The sequence below is a fragment of the Zootoca vivipara genome, chromosome 5 (assembly GCF_963506605.1).
Source record: "Zootoca vivipara chromosome 5, rZooViv1.1, whole genome shotgun sequence".
NCBI classification, from domain to species: domain Eukaryota; kingdom Metazoa; phylum Chordata; class Lepidosauria; order Squamata; family Lacertidae; genus Zootoca; species Zootoca vivipara.
In genome coordinates this window covers 59,725,833-59,745,832 of record NC_083280.1, presented here as the reverse complement: position 1 = coordinate 59,745,832, position 20,000 = coordinate 59,725,833, and the positions used below count along the sequence as shown (strand labels likewise).

The window sequence follows — 20,000 nt, the reverse complement described above, 5'->3', positions numbered from 1 at the left end:
TTGATGGCTTGCAAGTTGTATTTGGAACCATGTTGGTCTGGAGTGAGGTAAGCTATGACCTATGAACTGTAACTCCCGCCCCGCCCCGCATGAATGGGTTTTTTCTTTTTGTTTTCTTAGTGGCATGAGGCATGATGAAATTTAGTTTCAAAGTTCTTTTTTATACTATGAGTGTTTCATGTGACAGTGGACTAAACATAGGGAAATATACACGAGGCACTTAAAGGCCCTCTATTGGAAAGCCTGCTATGGAAATCTTTCAGATTCAAATGGACAAATTAAATTTTTTTTTACCAGGAACAGGTTTAAGGAAACATATGGAGACAATTTTCATATGAACGATGCCCTGTGGCCTTTCCTGCAAACCAAAACCAAGGATCATTTGCAGAATTTTTTTTCATTTTTTTAAAAAACCTACTAGTACCCTGATCTTATGTTGTGACAGCAAGACAGCAGCATTTTGATAAGAAGGCCCAATTTAGACCCATTTGACTAATTACATCAAATTGACAAGTGTGAGTACTATCACTACAATCTTGACTGAAATTATGTTTACTGTATGGTTTTCCATAGCTGATAACACCTCACGCCATCAGAGTTCAAACCCCGCCACGCCACATTCCTGGAGTTGTTGAAGTAACTCTTTCCTACAAATCCAAACAGTTCTGTAAAGGTGCTCCTGGACGGTTTGTCTATACCGGTAAGTGTAAAGCTTCTTTCTTTCTTCTAATCTGTGTCTTGCATACTTTAATGATGCAGGGAATTAAAACATCGGATTTTCATTTTCATGTTGGTACAGTCACATTCGTAAATCTGTGAGCCGGTTTGAAGCAATGGGTCAATCTCAAAAGGCACCGTTAGCTCCATATTTATTTCAAGAAACTGTTTTGTATTTTCCACTACAATTATGTTGTAATGCAAAATAAGGTAGGTAGCCGTGTTGGTCTGCCGTAGTCAAAACAAAGTAAAAAATTTCCTTCTAGTAGCACCTGTATCTGAAGAAGTACACACGAGCACACGAAAGCTCATACCAATGACAAACTTAGTTGGTCTCTAAGGTGCTACTGGAAGGAATTTTTTATTTATTTTGCAAAGTAAGGGATATTATTGATAGTTTAGCCGGAAAACCTAGGCATATTATTGATAGTTTAGCCGGAAAATTTAGGCATGAACTCAAGTTCTGCCAGAATACTCTTGTAGAAACAGACATGTACAAAAGAATGTCAGGGCAGTGGTCAACTAAATACTTCCATGAGTGGAATGGAACGACTTCTGCTGGTTCAATGGGACTTCCCCCTCTCTCCTCCCCATGTGTACACTCTGCACCATCCTGGAATGCTGAGAAGAACTCCCAAACAGATTTAGGGGGTGAGGGGAGAAGGTGAGGGAGGAAAAGTCCTGTTGCATAAGCAGGAATCATTCAACTCATGCAAGGATTTACTTAAGCACTACATTAAACAAAATCCTCAGATTTTTACAATAAGGGGCACAGACCATTCCTATATGCTCAGCCATGTTGATAGGGACAGATGACGCCTAAATCCACAGTTGGCTCCCAGTGCATGCAAGTGGGCTTGAGTAACTTGCAAGCCATGACCCCATTGGGTGGTAGTGCGGAGAGTGACTGTTTGATGAGTGAACATAAGATACCCATGGCCTTTTGGTCTTAGTGAGAGTTAGCATTCTGCAACGCATGCGCACCTGAGAGACCACCAAAAGAAGGGAAGAGGAGTTCATTGAGTTTTATAGTCATCCCATCTGTTTCATTATGGCAGTGGTAGGTTGCTGAATCCGGCCTGTGGGCTGGATCCTTATCTCTCCTACAGACCTTGGGTTAAATTTGACAGGTGGGCAGAGTTGCCTACTTTTCAGTCACTTGGCACCACTATGATGGTAGGCATCCTGTTTTTGCTCAAGAAGATGATCAACTATCTATACCCCAGCAATCGGCTGATAGTTGGGTGTTGCAAAGCCCTGAGCACATGGCTAACCCTCTTTGGTCAAACCTCATTTTTACATACCCCACATTTGATGTCAAATGTGGAGGTTAGGTGGGTGTGGCTTGACCAAAATAGCCTTGTGGACCAAATGAGGAACCGTGCCAGGACTGCTTGGGCTTGAGGGCTAGAGGTTTCCCGCTCTTCCATTGTGGCATTAACAATGGATTATGCCCAGATTTTGTAGCCCTCATGGTAAATAAATAATTTCTTAAAAGCCTCTGTGGGTACAAAGGCGGACTTGTACCTCCCTCCACTAAAAGACAGGGCAGCATACCTACACATGGTGCTGGTTTTAACCCTTGTGAGTATGTTGAAATGTTACTCAAGCTATTCTAAATCCCAGTGGGACTATGGTGATTCTGCCTAGTATTTCATGCTTACATTTTGATGAAATTAATGAGGTGCTCTGAGATACCATGTTTGGAAATACGTTTTCCTGTTGAACAACAACAACAACAAAACTTCTCCTGATGCAAAATTTGGAAATAAGGTCATGTGCTGCAATTAATGTGCTTCAAGTTTATTTATTTATTTAAAACACATGTAATGGAAAGGTATAACAGTGCCAGAGAGCATATTTTCAATTTTTTTAATCACTAATTTATACATAATCCTTTTGACATAAAAAAAGTGCAGGAAGCTTACTAGACTGAAAAGATGAATGTGTATCAGGGTCATACTCCTTTACTAATATATCCTACTGACAATGTCATCTGGAAGAGATGTAATCAATTAACATGTACAAATGAACTACATTTATCTTAAACAGACATTCCTTTGCTAGTTTATAATGACTGTGGAAAATACTAAAGCCTGATAACATAGAACTTGCAAAACATGTTGCTCCCAACTAACAGGTTTGTGACATAACTGAAATGTATACTAACTACCCAGATACAGTTTTGTATGCACATGAATTATTGTTGGAAAGCTTAGGTGCACATTCTGAGGTGGTATGGTGGAGAAGACTCTACAATGCCAGTCAATGTGCACTGAATTGGATGTAAGACTTCTAAGGTTGTAAACCCTAAGGGGGAGGGAATCCGAAAGGTGGTTCTACCTCCTCATACTACACCCAGTTAGACTCCTTGTTTATTTAGCATGACTATATTATGCACAGAGAAGTGGTTCATAACTCAGAGCACATATTTTAGATGGTTTTTTAAAATTATTTCTGTAAACCACTTAGAAGTTTTCTTACAATCAAGTGGTATATAATTTTTGTTAAGTAAAATAAAAATAAAGGTGTATGAGCTCCACCATCTTTCTACGCTCCAACAGAGAATTAAGGAAGTTTTAGCCCCTGAAGTCAGGGCATTTAAGCATGCCAAATCTTCTGATGGATTGTCGCCATGAGCAAAGAGTACCAAGAAGAGCGTTCCCCCCCCCCCAAGAGAAAATCTGAGGTTGAGGGAACTGAATAGGTTGAGGCCAATGGCAGTTGTTATTATCTGGTCACAGTGCATCCTAACTTCCTAAGAGTTCTCTTCTTGGCTCTCTTAAAGGTAAAGGTAAAGGTATCCCTGACCATTAGGTCCAGTTGCAAACGACTCTGGGGTTGCGGCACTCATCTTGGTCTATAGGCAGAGGGAGCCGGCGTTTGTCCGCAGGCAGCTTCCGGGTCATGTGGCCAGCATGACTAAGCCGCTTCTGGCAAACCAGATCAGCGCACAGAAACACCGTTTACCTTCCCGCTGTAGCGGTACCTATTTATCTACTTGCACTTTGACGTGCTTTCGAACTGCTAGCTGGGCAGGAGCTGGGATTGAACAATGGCAGCTCACCCCCGTTGCGGGGATTCGAACCGCCGAACTTCTGATCGGCAAGCCCTAGGCTCTGTGGGCTAGACCACAGCGCTACCTGCGTCCCTCTTGGCTATCTTAGTGAGACAATAATTAATGCTGACTATAGCGGCGATAACTTTGGCAAGGTTTATAGCAGGGATATCAGAACCAGTTGAGTCTCAGTAGAGCTGAGGTGAGTGGCTACTTTGGAAGTCCTTTAATAACACTCATTTGATTCAACTGGTCTTTCCCCCAATCAGTTGTAGTCCTGTACGCTAGATGGAGGCTGGAATATCATGTTGGAGTCTGTTTTTATTTTTGTGACTCTGTTTTTATTCTTGTGGTTTTCATTTTCTGTATAAGTAATATTGATTTTGTTTTGCTTTAGTTAATACTGATTTCTTGTACTTGTTGTTTTTATTAAAGTAAGCTGCTTTGGATGGGCTTTGACTGGAAAAGCGCCATATAGATATTTTTAAAGCTATGGTCTTCCAGATGCTGTTGAACTACAAACCCCATCATACCCGACCAGCTGTTCTGAGTGGGGCTGATAACATCTAGAGGCCCACAAGTTTCACCAAGAATAGCCTAGTTATTATGCTATATTAAGGAATTTTATATAGATGAAATGGCAATTAAAATAGAGGATATGTGCAGGTGTGGTAAACACTTTAGTAGACATGTTCCATGGTGGTTATCATGCAACTCTGTAGTTTATGGATTTCTTTGAGTGTCTGGTAACTAAAACATCTGAAGAGCTACTTGTGTTATTAGCTTCCCAGAGCCTAGCTGGTTTTATATTGGGAGTCTATTCTGAAAATGTCTATTTGCAAGTAGTCCTGCTCAGCTCTGTCAGGATACCAATAAGTGTTTATGTCGTGGGGTTCTCTCTTTTTTTATATAAAAACAGCAGTTATTTATAATCCTGATACATTAGCTAATGTAAAAGGACAGTTCCACCGACTTCAGTGCATGCACTAACGAGAACCTGGCCTCAGTCTTCAGAACTCAATAGATAAATGGAATTTATTGAATGGTTCTCTCCACATAAACTTTCATAGTTTTACAGTGTTTAAAAGTCACATTCTCATAAAGATCAATTTATTCTTTGGTCCCTTTCACCAGAAGTCATAGGAAATGTTAAAGAACGACATTTAAGTGAATCAAAGTTACTAAAACTGCTGTGGCTGCAATTAATTTACTGGAAGCATAAAAATAAAGACTTGCAAGACTACACATTTCAAATGCTTTTTAAGGGGCACGGAAGCCTATATGGCTACAGAAAGTAAGAGGAAGGGTAAGGTCACAGCCTGTCTGACCTGGAAACTTCAGTCTGATTTGTATTGCCCCCAAATTGATGGGGACAATGAGATAATCATTGGAAATTACACTCACCATTGAAAACTGAGCCAAACCTCACTGTATTTCACAATATGAAAATTATGTGGCCCCATAAGAGGGAGGGGCAGAATCCCCAGGGCATCTGTTTTCCATCAGTGTCCCACCATGCTTGCAGTCTGGCTTGGCACTCTAACATTTAACCTTCTCAGCATGAGGTGGAACAAAGGGCAACAAGGCTGCAGAATAATGAAACAAGGGTGCAGTGTGGTGGAGAAAACTGCTTTTGAAAAGTACAGAAGTTGAGACATTTAAATGATGTGTGTGCGCGCATACACCAATATAAAAGTACCAGATTTTAAACACAAGGGAAAACAACAACACAATCCACCCCGCCCAGCCCCCCTGCACCAGGCCCTGTTAGTCACATATAGTAAGATTGCTGTTCTGTTTCTCAGCAGGCTGAGAGGAAGGTCTATTACCATCTATCCATGCCTTTTTGCCTGCTGCTTTCAACTATTGTAAAGATACAATTACCTTGGGAGATTGTGGCAGTTCAGTTGATTAGCACGGTGAATTAAAAGAATGAGTCACAAATGACATGTCCAGCTCTTCTCTACTAGTCCTTGGAATTCCCAGTGTACCTCACCCTTGTTGTAAGAAGGTCAAAAATTAGAGAGACATAACAGTTTTCAAGCAGCTAGCACTTAGGAGCAGAATTAACAATCATTCTGTATGTAATTGCCAGTTAGTAAATTGCCTTCTAGACTGTAAAATGCAATATAAACTGGTGGGCACCTAAAATTAAATTAATGAGATATTTGCTGCATTTAAAAGTGAAGTGCAAATTAATAATTGAGTGCAGTACTTGTTTTAATATTTGTCAAGTAGTGTATCACTTGCTTGTTTAATGACAATTAAAATTGTTCTTACCTGAAAATAAAATTCTTGGCGTATTTAAATTAAGCAGCTTTCTGCAGGTTAGATTCATCATTTTACTTACTAGCAGTCATTGAAGGTTCTTAAATTAAATATCTGAGATTACTTTTTAATTAGATTATAAGCATTGCAATGTTATTTGATTACGGCAAATTGTGATTTGTATGCTTCTAAATGGAATTATGTTGCAGTTAGTATTTTTTTTTAAAGCACACATTTGAAACTATGAGGAATCATTATGTATGTTGTCTTTAAGAAAACAGTAGTATGTGTACACTAATTTGGGTGTAAGCATGTCACTGTTTTGCTGGAGTGCATTTTACATAATAGTTTCCTAGTGGGCAAAAGAAAACCATGCCAAGCCGTATCTCTTTCAGCTAAGTGTTTTGCAGCCCATTTCTTCCCTCCTCCTCAGTTTGGTTAACTTTTGTTCAAGCAAAAAGAGTACAGGGATTCAAGTATCACTTTCAGTACACAAAGCCCAATTGCAACAACAAGAGTAAACATATCCAACACCAAAGCAGACAAAATCTGAATGTTGAATGTTGAACCATTTCTAGGCCTTTGACACATTCACTAGTTGTCAGAATAACAATTATTCCTGCACAAAAAAACCTATTCAGCTTCAGACTTATGAAATGATTACACAACAAGTAATCACTCCTCTTAATAGAATACTGTACTTGTGTGTAAAAAAAAATGCACAATACTCCTACGCTTTCTCAATATTGCGGGGAGGGGAATATCTTGTATTAGTAACTGTAGTTTTGTTCCGGGTGTTCAGGGTTAACCATCTGTATATTTATCCATTTTAGCTAGTACACATTGTTTTTAACCACTTCACCCTATGAAAAGACCTCACAAGCTTCGAGCACTTAAGGATCTTCCGTGTAAATTCCAGTGTGGCTTTGTCAATGGGACTGCTACACTGTGTTCAGAGTCAATAGCTCCCTTCCATCACAGCCAACACAAACTAGCTGTCTCATAGGTCACTGCTCTTTAAACAAATTACTTGTATCCACAGAGCAAATGATTGTTAATTGCCTCCCACAAATCATACTATTTTTACTATGCTAAACTAAATGCTAATGCCTTAGTTAAATTCAAACCACCTGATAATTTCTTGTACATATTGAATTATAGTTATTAACCACAGAACTTTGTCATCATGAAAAATTATTAATAAAAGACAGATAATGAATGCTTAACATTGGTTGGTTAGCACTTAAAAAGAACACTTACTGCTGTTTTGGCATTCCTAGCAATTCTAATGGTCTTTTGCTTGCTTTTTAATTCTTTCATTATCCACAAGGCATCTTTCTCTTTTTATAGTATTGGTTATTTATTGATCAGGCCAATAAACCTGGACCAATACAGTTGCCAGGAGGTCCTTAAGGAGTGGGACAGATATTCTTATCTTTTTATCAGGATGGTTCTTTCTAAAATGTTCCTCAAAACTGATTGGCTAATTTGTGTCACCTCACCCCCCAGACAAAACTTTTACAGCTGATACTTTAATTTTATTATGTTTTAATTTTAAAACAAACAGATATTATGCTTATCTAGCAAAAATGTATTTTATAAAAACTGAGATGGGAAGATTCTGTTTAGATACTGAGATTCTGTTTAGCTTTGTCTTTTCATTTCCAGTATGATAAGCATTTCAATTAGGCTGGCAATAATGGAGATATATTTTTTTTATTTGGTATCCTATCACACTGACAATATCTTAAGATTGCACAAAACAGCTCATTTTAAACTGCTGCAGTTCCAATAAGTATAACGTGGTCATTGTTGTCCCCTTTCTTTTCTGTCTCAAAGGAGACCAGAAGAATGAGACATACCATTTGTGCTATTGCACAAGTAGACTATTTGTTCTAATCAGTGACACCCATTTACTAGAATTGCTTAAAATGAACTATACCTCATACAGAAATCGCACATTTAGAGTGTTCCATTCATCATCTGAAAATTGAGGGCCAGTAAACTTTTCTGTTCCTCCAGCGGGATCATAGACATGCATCAAAATGTTAAAAAATGATTGGTGAGAGAGAACTGTCACCCATTTATCAAAGAAAAGGAACATTATTTGCTAATTTCCCAACCAAGGCAGTGACAGGGTGCTTCGTCTTTAGACCCATGGTGACCAACATGGCCTTTTTGTTATTAGTACAAGTCAAGCGCTTTTTGGCTGTTGCTAACAAGACACATTTGTCTATCATCAGAGAGTGCTTTATTTCCTCCACCCCCCTCCCAAGTAGCTGTGACCAAAGTCTGATCTCTGCATCACAACTGGCTCCACTTCTCCAGGTTGTGGCAGCACTGGGTAAAGGAGGAACTTATAAATCACAGAGTTTCTGCATGAAGGTGAAGTTATTGACTCTGGGGTACCAAAACTGACAAAATAGAATGGCAAGGAAATACTCATTTATCTCGCCCTCCCCTGCCCCCAAAGGACAAAAGGGTCATTTCCTTTTACTCAGTAATTGATAAAAATTTGATCACATGCATAAAACACTTTGTTTTCACTGATACTTTTTCTCCCAGTTCTTCTTTCCTCTCCACTGTGCCTAGGAAAACATCGTTACACAAATGAAAGACACACTGAACCAAACATTTTTTTTTTTTTAAAAAAGAGCATTTTTGTTGAATAGGCATTTCATCTGTTCCTTCAAAAACCAAGGTTTCGGCTATTGAAAACTTTTACACATCTTCATAACTATGTGGTACCAGGTGTCTCCAAAAATTGGTATTGCACAAAACTTAGCCCAAGTCCCACCTTAGGCTCCTTCTACATAAGCCTCAGTTCTGCCAGGCAACTCTGCTACACACACACACACACACACACACACACACACACACACACGGTTCCAAACATTTAGAAATAAGGGCAAACTTGACATGATGTTAAATGCAGCTTTGCACTCAACATACAGACTTTTAAAATGCAAATTGCATCCATGAAGGAAGAGAGGCTGATAATCAACAGGACCAGCGCAGGCACTGAAGGGAAATGTACCCCATTCCTACTCACTGCATTCCCAAGGAAAATGCCTCCTCTGAAGCTGGTATTTGGTTTGTGGGAAAACACCAGAGGGGCATTTCCTACTAATCCAAACCACGCCCACCCTCTGACGTCACTGGTGATATCAGCAGGACATGGTTTAGTCCTGCACTGACCATGTGCAGGGCCGTCTTAAGCATATCCGGAGCAGTGGTGCAAAGATCCCTCCGGTGTGTGTGTGTGTGTGTGTGTGTGTGTGTCCCCGGTTTCCCAGAGTTGTTGACCTTTTAAAGGGGGGGGGTGCCAAAGTTGCTGACCTTTTTAAGGAAATGTTCCCCAGAGTTGTTGACCTAAACTTGGGAATTCCACAAGATTTCACTACAGTGGTACCTCTGGTTAAGAACTTAATTCGTTCTGGAGGTCCGTTCTTAACCTGAAGCACCACTTTAGCTAATGGGGCCTCCTGTGCCGCCGGAGCACAATTTCTGTTCTCATCCTGAAGCAAAGTTCTTAACCTGAGGTACTATTTCTGGGTTAGCGGAGTCTGTAACCTGAAGCATTTGTAACCTGAAGTGTTTGTAACCTGAAGCATTTGTAACCTGAGGTACCACTGTACAGGGAAGCAGAGGCGAGAGCTGTGGGTGGGGGGAACCTACCCCTTCCTTTACTGGATAGAGAGAATGTGGGACAGAGGAAAGCAGGAAGGAGAGTGCATTTAACCCAGTGTTTCTCAACCAGTGTGCCTCCAGATGTTTTGGGACTACAACTCCCATCATTCCTGACCACTGGTCTTGCTAGCTAGGGATGATGGGAGTTTTAGTCCCAAAACATCTGGAGGCACACTGGTTGAGAAACACTGCATTTAACCCACCAACGGAGAGGAGAGGAGGGTGGTGGTTGGGAAGCTGAGCCGGGGCAGAAATAGCATCGCTCCTCCCGCCCACGCAGGCTTCCCTGATTCCCTTGAAGTGAATGAGTGAGTGGGTAGATGCAGCAGGACAGCACCAGATGGTCCTCACCCATGACCACACATGCAGTGTACGGGGTGTGCGTGTGCAGCCCGCTGCATTTTGTAACGCTACTTAAAGGGAGAAATAAAAGTGCACTTTGGCACAGCTAAAGACGGGTCTGTGGGGGGGGGAGCCAAACGCCTTGGGCAGACCCCATGAAATACTTCTCTCAGTCAGAGTTCAGCTTGCTCTCCAGAAAAGAGCATGAATTGAGTTGCAGGGGCAGCAGCCAAAGCAGCTCTTTCTGCTCCTGTGTGAGGAGAAGGAGAGTCTTTGCAAACGCTTTGGAGTTCCCTTCTGCCCGCCGGGAAGCCAGCGCACCGAAAAGGGAGAGGCAGGTCCTCGCTTGCTGGTGGAAAGCTTTGACAGGGAGCTGCTGGGCGAGGCTCTAGGTTCCCCGTCAAAACCGTTCCCACGCGCCTCTTCGGGGCTCCCCTCTCACGCTCCTGCCATGCACAGGAGGCTTGGGAGGCAAGCTGCACACCCAGGCATGCGGGGAAAGGGGAGGCTGCCGGCAAAGTCACACAGCTCCCCCACTCACTGGGGCGCCCCTGAGAGGGCAGCGCTGTGGTGCCACGCGCCACTAAGCTCTATGGGGAAGACGCCTCTGACCACATGCCCTCTTTCCAGCAGTGAACAGGATCTCAGTCAAGGCAGCAGGATTTAATCCCTATGCAATAGATGATGAGTTGAGGATTAAAGTGCTTCTCAAAAACACAGTTTGAAGCAGCTGCTACACTTCTGCTGCAAGTCAGTGGGTGGCAGCAACAGTGGAGCGAGAGTCCCCCCCCCCCCCGGTCATCACCACCACCACCACCCACCCTTCAAATCAGGTGCTTCAAGCAGTACTTTTGAGAAGTGTTTTAAAGCAGCCTCCATGCTCCCATTTCAGCTAAAATGGGGTTGTGTGAACTGCCTTATAGCACTCTTTGAAGCATCCACTTCCCCATGTCCATTAAATGAGAGAAAGGAAGTAAACTGCCTTAATGGACCAGCTTAGAGAGCAAAAACTGCCTTTCATCTTATTTTTCCAACTTCTCAATGATGTATGCAGCCCCAATTGCATAGGTGTCAGGGACTAGCAGAATGCACCGAGGAAAGTGGGGCTAGAGTCTTACTCCAGAGAGGCAGGCAGTGAGTGGCCTGGGGGAGGCGAGATTCAGAGGTAGGGGAGGTTTCAGAGCTGGGGGAAGAGGCAGGTCAGGCCAGTGAAGGCCACTGTCTCCCAAAACAGGGAGAGAATTGAAGCGGGAAGAGCAGAAGCAACTTCCATGTTGGTGTAGTCTCCGGCTACATGCATGCCGCCTGTTTGGGGCAGGGATATAAAACTGGTGGAGTGGTCCCCAGTTGCTGTGACTGCTCCATAGAGCACAGACTTGGGAATAGCTGCCTAGATGCTAGATTGGTGTGCATAGGTCTCCAGAGCTGTAGAAGCAGCATAAGGGTTATTTTTGGTGGCAGAGTTAACTCTTTATTAACTCTGCCGTGTGCGTTCCTTGGCTGGGAAGTGCCTTCGACAATAGGATTTAGAGTTGTGGTGTTGACCCCATTACCCAGGTTAGACTACCAAACTAAAGAGCCTCCATTGGATCATTTCCTAGACCATGGGTGGGGAACCTCAAGGCCAGGAGCTGAAATGCCTTTGGGAGTAGCCCTTGGGTGTCTCTCCAGATCATGCCACACCTCTCACTGTGCCTTTTCTACCCTCTTCATGAGTATTCTTGCCAGGCTGGAATGTGTTTTATAACTTTGATAATGCCTTTTTCTTGCCTGAATGGAGAGATGTGTTTGTTGAAACCTCTGGATTGTGCATGTCTTGCCCGTGGCCTTTGTACAAAGGCAAGAGCCACATTGGTTGCTCTGCTCACTTCCTGCCACTGGTCACACTTTTACGCAGCCCCTGGAAGACTGCCTGTGAGGGGATGTGACCCTTGGGCTTACAAGGGCTCTCCACCCTTGTCCTAGTCTGCAATGCTTTTTTCCCTAAGTGAAAGATAAATTTCCTATTCCTTCCTGTAATGAGATTAAACTATTTGATGCTGAGACTCTGGCCTGAGTCCAAGCACATGTAGCAGTGCTCTGTATTTTGAGGTATCTACCATTCACATTGTTGAAACATGTTTAGAAAGGAGAATTTGAATTTGGTATCCTCACCTCCAAACAGCACTGGTTATTATCCAACTGGAGCCCCATGCATGGTTCCAACAATAAGAACAGTGTGTTTTGCTCTAGGTCCTAAACATCACAATAAAGTATTGGGAAGTGTGCATTCAGCACCTGTTTGCTCCCATGATTCTCAGTTCAGCACAGGATGTACAAGTAGAAACCTGCTTCCATACATGTGTTGCCATTGTTACATCAGGGCATTTTGTACCATTTTCATGGTACTCCCTCGGCTGAGGGCAGAATGGGACTCAAAATATCTCAAGGACTACAGCTGCAGCCAGCAGAGGAATAAATCTTTCATGCTGCATCCACTCAAGGGTCAGCTGGAATCCAGTCTTTAAAAGGTGGTGCAAATCTCTCTATTTTACTATAGTGCCCACGGGGAGGAGTAAGCACCAAATACGACAACAAATATGAAGAGGGACAAGCACAACTATGGTTTGCATTATTAAAATATATCTCAATTAGTGAAGCATCTTGGGGTATTTAATACTTAAAATAGAATACACTTCTATTTCTAAAATAGAAAACACTTTGACACAGTATTCATCTTTCTGTACCCTATTGGGAAAATACTTCTATCATATTTGTAAAATGATAAATAATGTTGGTAAATATTCTGCCACATTAGTGAGGTGTATTCTCAAAATGCCATGCTCCTTTATATTAACCTAAATATCAAATGCTAGTAGTTTTATGCCACAAAAAATATGTACATATGGTTTTAGTTACTATTTGGATACTACTTCTATCTTAGAATTATCAAACTGTTGTAGCATCATTAGCAATGCATCTTCCCTAGGTAATAGTCTTAGTGTTGTCATCCACTAAGAATTCAGAATTCTGTGGTCTGTTCAAACACTCATTTGGTTCTGAAGTTCAAACTGTTTCTTTACTAGAGACATCTGGGTAAATTGTTGCTTTTTAAAGTTAATATACTTGGTGGAACATTCATGGAAAGCCTGGAAATGCAGCAATATTATATAGTGAAAAAATATTATATACTGAAAAATGAAAACATGTGCCCAATTCTTCTAGGGGGTAGTGCATTGGGAGCAGACTTCCTTACTCTTATCCCTAACTGCATGAGGAACCATTAGTAGAAATAAGTGCCGTGTATGTGTGTTGTTTATCCATGACCCAGCTACTGCAGCTCTGTTAGAAAATTTGCATTAACACCATTCATCTGTTTGGGAACTACACCTTGCCATTGTAACCTACTCCGTCAACCCCCCAAGATGATCAAGGCAAAATGATATGCATGTTGAGTACATGCACTAAGTATGTAATCCTAAACACTTTTACTAGTAAGCCCTGTTGAACTTGTGGAGACTTCCTTCCAGGGCTTTTTTTTTCCAGCCGGAACTCACCAGAACTTAGTTCCAGCACCTCTCAGGTGGGCACCATTGCCATTATAAGAGAACAAGGAAAGCGTGCATGGCGAGTTCAGGCACCTATTTTTCTAGAAAAATAGCACTGTGTTCCTTCTGAGTCAACATGCATAGGATTGTATGGAACACTTTGTAGGTGACAGTCTGGGAGGAAAGGGGCATATTGCTTGCTTGCTTGCTTGCTTGGACAAAGGTGGAGGCAGGCTCGGGCTCCATCTGCCTGCCTGCCTGCATCTTTGAGGAAGCCCCACCCCACCCTTCTGGTTTGTGTGAGTCGGAATGGTATGAAGGCCTGCTCAGCTGTAGGGCTGGGCAATATATATCAGCTGCTGCTTCCTCCCCCTAAGGTGAGACATTGCGATACATCAGTATATCACAATATTTAGCTGCTGATATATCATGATGTTGAAAACCAGGTATCGCCCAGCTCTAGTTATATAACAACAATATGGAGAGGGAGGGAACATATTTGCTGAATTACTATGAATGTAATTTTTATGAGGTTCATTAGTTTATTTTGCTGTAAAAGCCAGTCAGATTTAAAAGGATTAAAATCACTTCAAAAAGAAGCTGACTTGTGTCAAACTGCACATGACATTAGTCTCATTTTTCTGTCCTTAAGTGCAAAGGTTTGGGTTTTTGTGTTGTTTTTTAACAAAAAGCGAGCACAGAAGTCCTGATCTGGATCAGCACCTTAAGACCTCTTGATGTAGAACTGATCCAGACTGGGCCATGTATGCCTCCAATTTGCATCACCCCAAAAGGCCCCATTCATTTTATTCATGCCCCATTCAAATAGCCTTCATGCTATCTGTCAACAACGCCCTGCACTTAGAAACAGAGCTATGTGACTAATGCCACTTTTAGTTTGGCCATCAGGCTCAGGCTTTAGCAGGCCTCCATGGAAATGAAGTCCCCATAGTTGAAGAAAATCAGCAGTAAATACCTCTTCATGTGAGGCCCCTTGTTCGCATGAGAACAAGGAATCTCTTGTTCTCTGGATTGTTTCACAACCGACTCCGTTTATCTCGGGAGATCACAGTGTAATGTAGGGAAACTGGCTATAGCTATGTTAAGCCTAAACTATTAGATACTGCATGAATTAAAACCCTAACCCTGGACCTCGGCTTGTTTTCGGAAGGCAATATGAAGCCAGTGCAAATGCTGGAGTGTAATACGCTTCTGAAATCTCACCCCCGTTAGGAGGGATGCTGAATTCTGTACAAGTTAAAACTCATGAAGAGGCATTAAGAGCAGTCTCAAAACAATGCAAGAAAGCACAATAGGTCCAAATTGTTCAAAAGGGTTTGCAGCCTTTATGCCAGGCAGTGCTGGTGAAAAACTTTCCTCATTACTGTGACAACCTGGGATTCCTGGCATTGAGGGAAAGCCGAAGGCTGTGAGTTCAAGCAGCTGAGACAGAAGTTGGAAATAAGGTTGGGATAATTAGCATTAAAGTTAGCTTTCTAAAACTAAATGAAATTGCTCCAAATGAAAAAAGAAGTAGCATGACTGAGCTTTGCATACTTCAGCCTTTAACTCTACAGTACAATATTGACAGTCAGTGATAAGTTGACTGTACCAGGTTGACTTCCCAGATTACCAGGTCACAAACCATCTGGACAACCTCAGCCACAAACCTCTCAAACCTAGTGTTAAAATTGTAACTTTGGGTGCAGAGGTTTAGGGCCACTTCACACACCATATTTTTCAAAGTCCACAGAAAATATTTTACAAGTATCCATAAAAGTTGGGAAAACATGCATTTATGAATGCCTGCATTATGCAGGTGAACATGCCATGGGTCAAAATCAGCTGTGGTTCGGTTGTGTGTGTGCATTGGCTACCATATAGTCTGAAGCAGTCCTTGGACTTAGCTATATTGACATCACTACTATGGACACCATCTTGGATCAGTCCAGGGCTACTTCACACATTTCTAGGTGTGCCCCTTTGTTTTAAGTAGGTCCATAAAATGGAATGCAATTGCCACTTATACTAATCAATGAACTGTTATTGGCTAAAGAGTGTAAACTTGGTGGCATTCATGAGTTTTTCTCTGCATTATGAATAATGTTGGCCTGCTCCTGAGAACCAAAATTTGTTGAATGTCTTTGTAACAGGCCAGAGGATAGCTTAAAATGAATTATTTATATGATCGATAAAAAGATAATTCAAGCAGTAAGGCTATTGGGCTCAAAGAAATTTGGGCAACTGACTTGAAAAAACACATAGAACATGATAAATTGGAAGCACTCTGTGTGTTCCATGTTGAAGGTAGTGCTTAATTGGTATTGTACTTTTGTCAAGTTGAGGCAAATTTTAAAAAGTCTATCAGTAAATGTTGGTACAGGTGTAATTCTGTGAGAACCTATATACATATGTGGTGGGAGTGTAGGGTGACCCAAACTTTAAAGCTATGGGTCTTCCAAGAGATAAAAGAGATACTGGCTATGGTTTCCCACATTATACTCTGCAAAGATGCTGGCTTCCTTGTTTATATTCCCTGATGCTCTGCAGCAGGTGGCTTATAAAGCTTTGATTTGTTGTGGCTGCTGTTAGAATTTTCTCCCCACTGGTGCTAGTCCCTCTCAATTCATGTTGGGCCATTCATTACATTTGTTAAATCGTGAGGGTAATGCCTCCAGACCACTGAACTTGCAAGCCTTGCTTTGGATATACTTAATACCACAATGGTAAAGGAGCTAATTTGGGCATGGTAGTGAATAGAAGGACTTTGTTCCAGGTGTCCTGTTCGTTTATTCTGCTCAGTTGGACTACATGCTACCAGAGAGTGCTTGGCTTGGTTTTATTTTGCATTTTATTTACTTTTGATGTGATTGTTTTGTTTGAAAAGGTAAATTAATAAGTTCATTTTTAAAATATGAAATAATATTGGCTTTGGAATAGATACCAAGTTGTTTAGATTTCCTGCTTGCTTCTATTGTTTTTATAATCACTAGGATAACCAGGTGACAATAAGGTCCTATTGTAGGAAAATCTCCATTGCCAGTCATAAGTTTGAGCTCCTTGTAATAAATAAACATTATGTTCCTTGTTTCTTGTTCTGTTGTTGGCTTTGTGTCACCTGGTTATCCTAGTGATTATAAAAACAATAGAAGCAAGCAGGAAATCTAAACAACAGAACAAGAAACATGATGTTTATTTATTACAAGGAGCTCAAACTTATGACTGGCAATGGAGATTTTCCTACAATAGGACCTTATTGTAATGAGTAGAGACTTAAAACAAGAAGCTATAGATATAAGTCCCTACTCTTAAATCACACTTTGTGTACTTGGGCAAGTCATTTCCTGTCAACCAACACATTTTACAGGGCAAGTCCCAAGATCCTTGGAGAGCTTATGAATGTGGAGGTGAAAAAATACAGAAATCCTGCCCTCACACCTGAAAATCTGAGATCTATTGCTAGTAATGCAATAGAAGCACCAAAAGAGACTTTGTGAGGAGACCAATCTACTATGTCTCGACAAGTTACCATAATACTCAAGAGTTCTGACGTAAGAGATTGGCCTGCCAGCTGTTGTGAACTGGCTGTACTAAGGTCCTCACCTTCAACTTGGTCTCCTTCAAAAGGTATAATGCCAGTGTTGATCTCACTCCCAGATGATCAAGCAACTGCTGAGTTTCCCCCCCCCCCAAGCCTGCAAACACCCAGTGCACCCGCAGACATATTCATTCTTGAGAAAGATTCCTTTTTGAAGTATTATAAGTGTTTTTGTTTTATTTTGTTTGCCCTAAAGAAAGTGCTGGCTGAAACATGCTAGGTTTTTTATATCCTTCATTAAAGTTTCCCATATATTTGAGCACCATTTTGAGATTTTGATTCTTTTCCTTCTCATCTATCACTCTTGATATTTTCTTGGAGAGCTGATAAACTAGGGTTCATTGGCTAGCTTCAGGATGTACCCCATGGACATGGTCTCCAGCATCCAGGCACCTGTTGTGGACATTTGTCATCTGTTGCAAATTGCTGAAAGCATCCCACTATCTGGCTTGGGTGGCAATCTGGACTGGTATCATGCTTGATACTTCTTACTTCCCTGTAATAGGGTTCTGTCCTTCCAGAGGTTGATACAGAAGTTCCCTTTCCTGTATATTTGGCTGCACTCCAGCTAAACTTGAATGTCCTCAACCCACGTTTGGAGAAATAAATGAAGTATGTTTGCCTGGCTTTCTGACATAAGCTATGAAACCACATGGAAACTAATGCTGTATCATTCTGATGAATAGCATCCATGGAGGACTCTGCCATCAAGGCCATATAGAGGGAAAACAACCTTAGTTGAAAAAAACGTGCCTAAGCCACCGTGTTTACTTTGGGCTTGTGGAAAAAATGAATTGATCTCTTTGGGAAATAAGATATCGAGTGGATCTGAAGTTGCAGTGTTATCTCTTGAGAGAATTCCAGAGTGTGAACGGCTTTGGTCAGTTCTGGAAAGTACCTGAAGGGAAGTCTCTGTTCCTGTGTTGGATTTTGTCTCTTCTAAGTGGCCATCCTTTTTTCCTGTGAGTGAATCTTTATGAAGCTAGGGTGACCAACCCAATTCTCTTCAGATGTTGTGAACTGCAGCTTCCCTCACCCCTAATCATTGGGCCATGCTGGCTTGAGCTGATAGGAATTGTAATATACAACGTCTGAAGGGCACCATGCTGTCTATCCATGCTCTGAGGAATTTGCCATGTGTGAAATGTCAGTAGGAATGTGGTGTGCCTCATCATCATCTCCTCTGTGTGTTTGGGGTTACTTGTATAAAAAGGATGCTTCACTAGGGTGTTTTGGGAGGATTGTTCTTTCATCCCTTTTTCCATCCAAAGGCCAATCCCTGAATTCTTTGGGGTACTGGAGAAAGAACAAGAATTTCAGCTTGAGAAGTGGATTTACAGTGTCCATTTGTCTTGTGGGACTACAGAAAGTGAAGAGTGGTGTTTCTGGCAGGCAATTTCCTTTGCCTGCTCTCCTTTCTCTAGGAACTTCAATTTTGCATGTTGCCCACATAAGCCTGAGGACAATGAGGAATAATACTTGGGGGCCCTTGGAATGGCCAATTATTTAGCGGTCTCCTGGTCCTGATCCAAAGCCATGAAGTTCAGCCTGGGCTGATCATGAGACTGAAAAATGGCACCCATTATATCTGCAGGCACTATCATTGTGCCTGACATGGTTTTCCCAATCCTCTTGAGTACTTCTTTAGACAGGTGGGCTGTAAATAAATCAGAATTTGCAATGCATGGTGTCATCTACTGGTCTCTACCTGGCAGCCAGTTTCCTTGCTTCCTGAGAGGTAGGGGAAGTAAGAAATGCTTGCAGCTCATATAATCTATTCTCTCCACTGCCATGCAAATATGTGTTGGGGGCGGGGGCAGAGACAGCTTAAAGTATTTGCCCAGAGATGTGTACTGCCTGAAGTGCCCTAGCCTGGAAAAACAGGCTGTTGGCTTAGTTTCTCACTCAGCATGGTTCAGTTACAGCAATGGCCTCTCCTTGTAGTGAACACAAGGAACAAATTGCTGCTCTTGTAGCAGTTCTCCAATTCCTAAGCCTGAAAGGGTTGGTGAAGGTGGATTGAGAGAGGATTTGCCTGTAAATATACTACTCAATACAGGCAATATCGAAGATATGGCAGGTTCATCTACACACCACTACAATAAAGTGATGATCACAATAAAGTCGGTCATCTTTTTTGGGGGGGCACCCCAGTGCATATAAAAGTTATGCTTACACTATACTGTAGTCTATTAAGTGCAAAGTACCATTATGTTTTAGAAAACAATGTACATTCCCTAGTTAAAAAAATACTTTATTGCTAAAACAAAATGCTAACCATCACCTGAGCCTTGAGTGAGTCATAACCTTTTTGCTGATGGATCTCGCGTTGATGGCTGCTGACCGATCAGGGTGGTAGTTGCTGAAGGTTGGCGTGGCTGTGGCAATTTCTTAAAATAAGACAACAGTGAAGTTTGCCCCGTCAATTGGTTCTTCCTTTCATGAAAGTGCAGGAGGGGGGAAATCTGGCTCCACTAGCCAGCTCGACTCCTGTGGCCAGAAGAGGGGCGGTGGTGGGCTTCCTTCCCCTGGAAGCAGCTGGGCTGTTTAGCAATAATTCCATGGAAGAATCCACAGGTTCTGCTGCCTGCCAACAGACAGGGCAAATCTGAAAAAAACAAAAACAAACCAGTAGTTCGTCCCCTTGCAGGAGTCAAATAGCAACTCTGGCTTCTGATAAGGAGGCAGCATTTTCCTGGAAGTGAGGACTGTCCTCTGGATAACATAACCAATCAAGTGACCAGTGGTTTTTCCAAGCAACCAATAAGGAAAACAAATACTGCAATTCAGTACTGAGTTA

At 41.8% G+C, this 20,000-nt stretch overlaps 1 protein-coding gene across 6 annotated transcripts in view; it reads left to right on the top strand.

Annotated features, from left to right (window-relative positions):
- Positions 1–20,000, top strand: part of EBF3 (EBF transcription factor 3) — a 178,158-nt gene that overhangs the window by 129,891 nt on the left and 28,267 nt on the right. For all 6 annotated transcript variants that reach the window (XM_060274829.1, XM_060274831.1, XM_060274828.1 and 3 more), the window contains 2 exons: positions 1–47; positions 574–700. The exon at positions 1–47 is cut by the window's left edge. In XM_060274829.1, coding sequence (XP_060130812.1) covers positions 1–47; positions 574–700 — 174 coding nt within the window. The remainder of the gene's footprint in view (positions 48–573; positions 701–20,000) is intronic.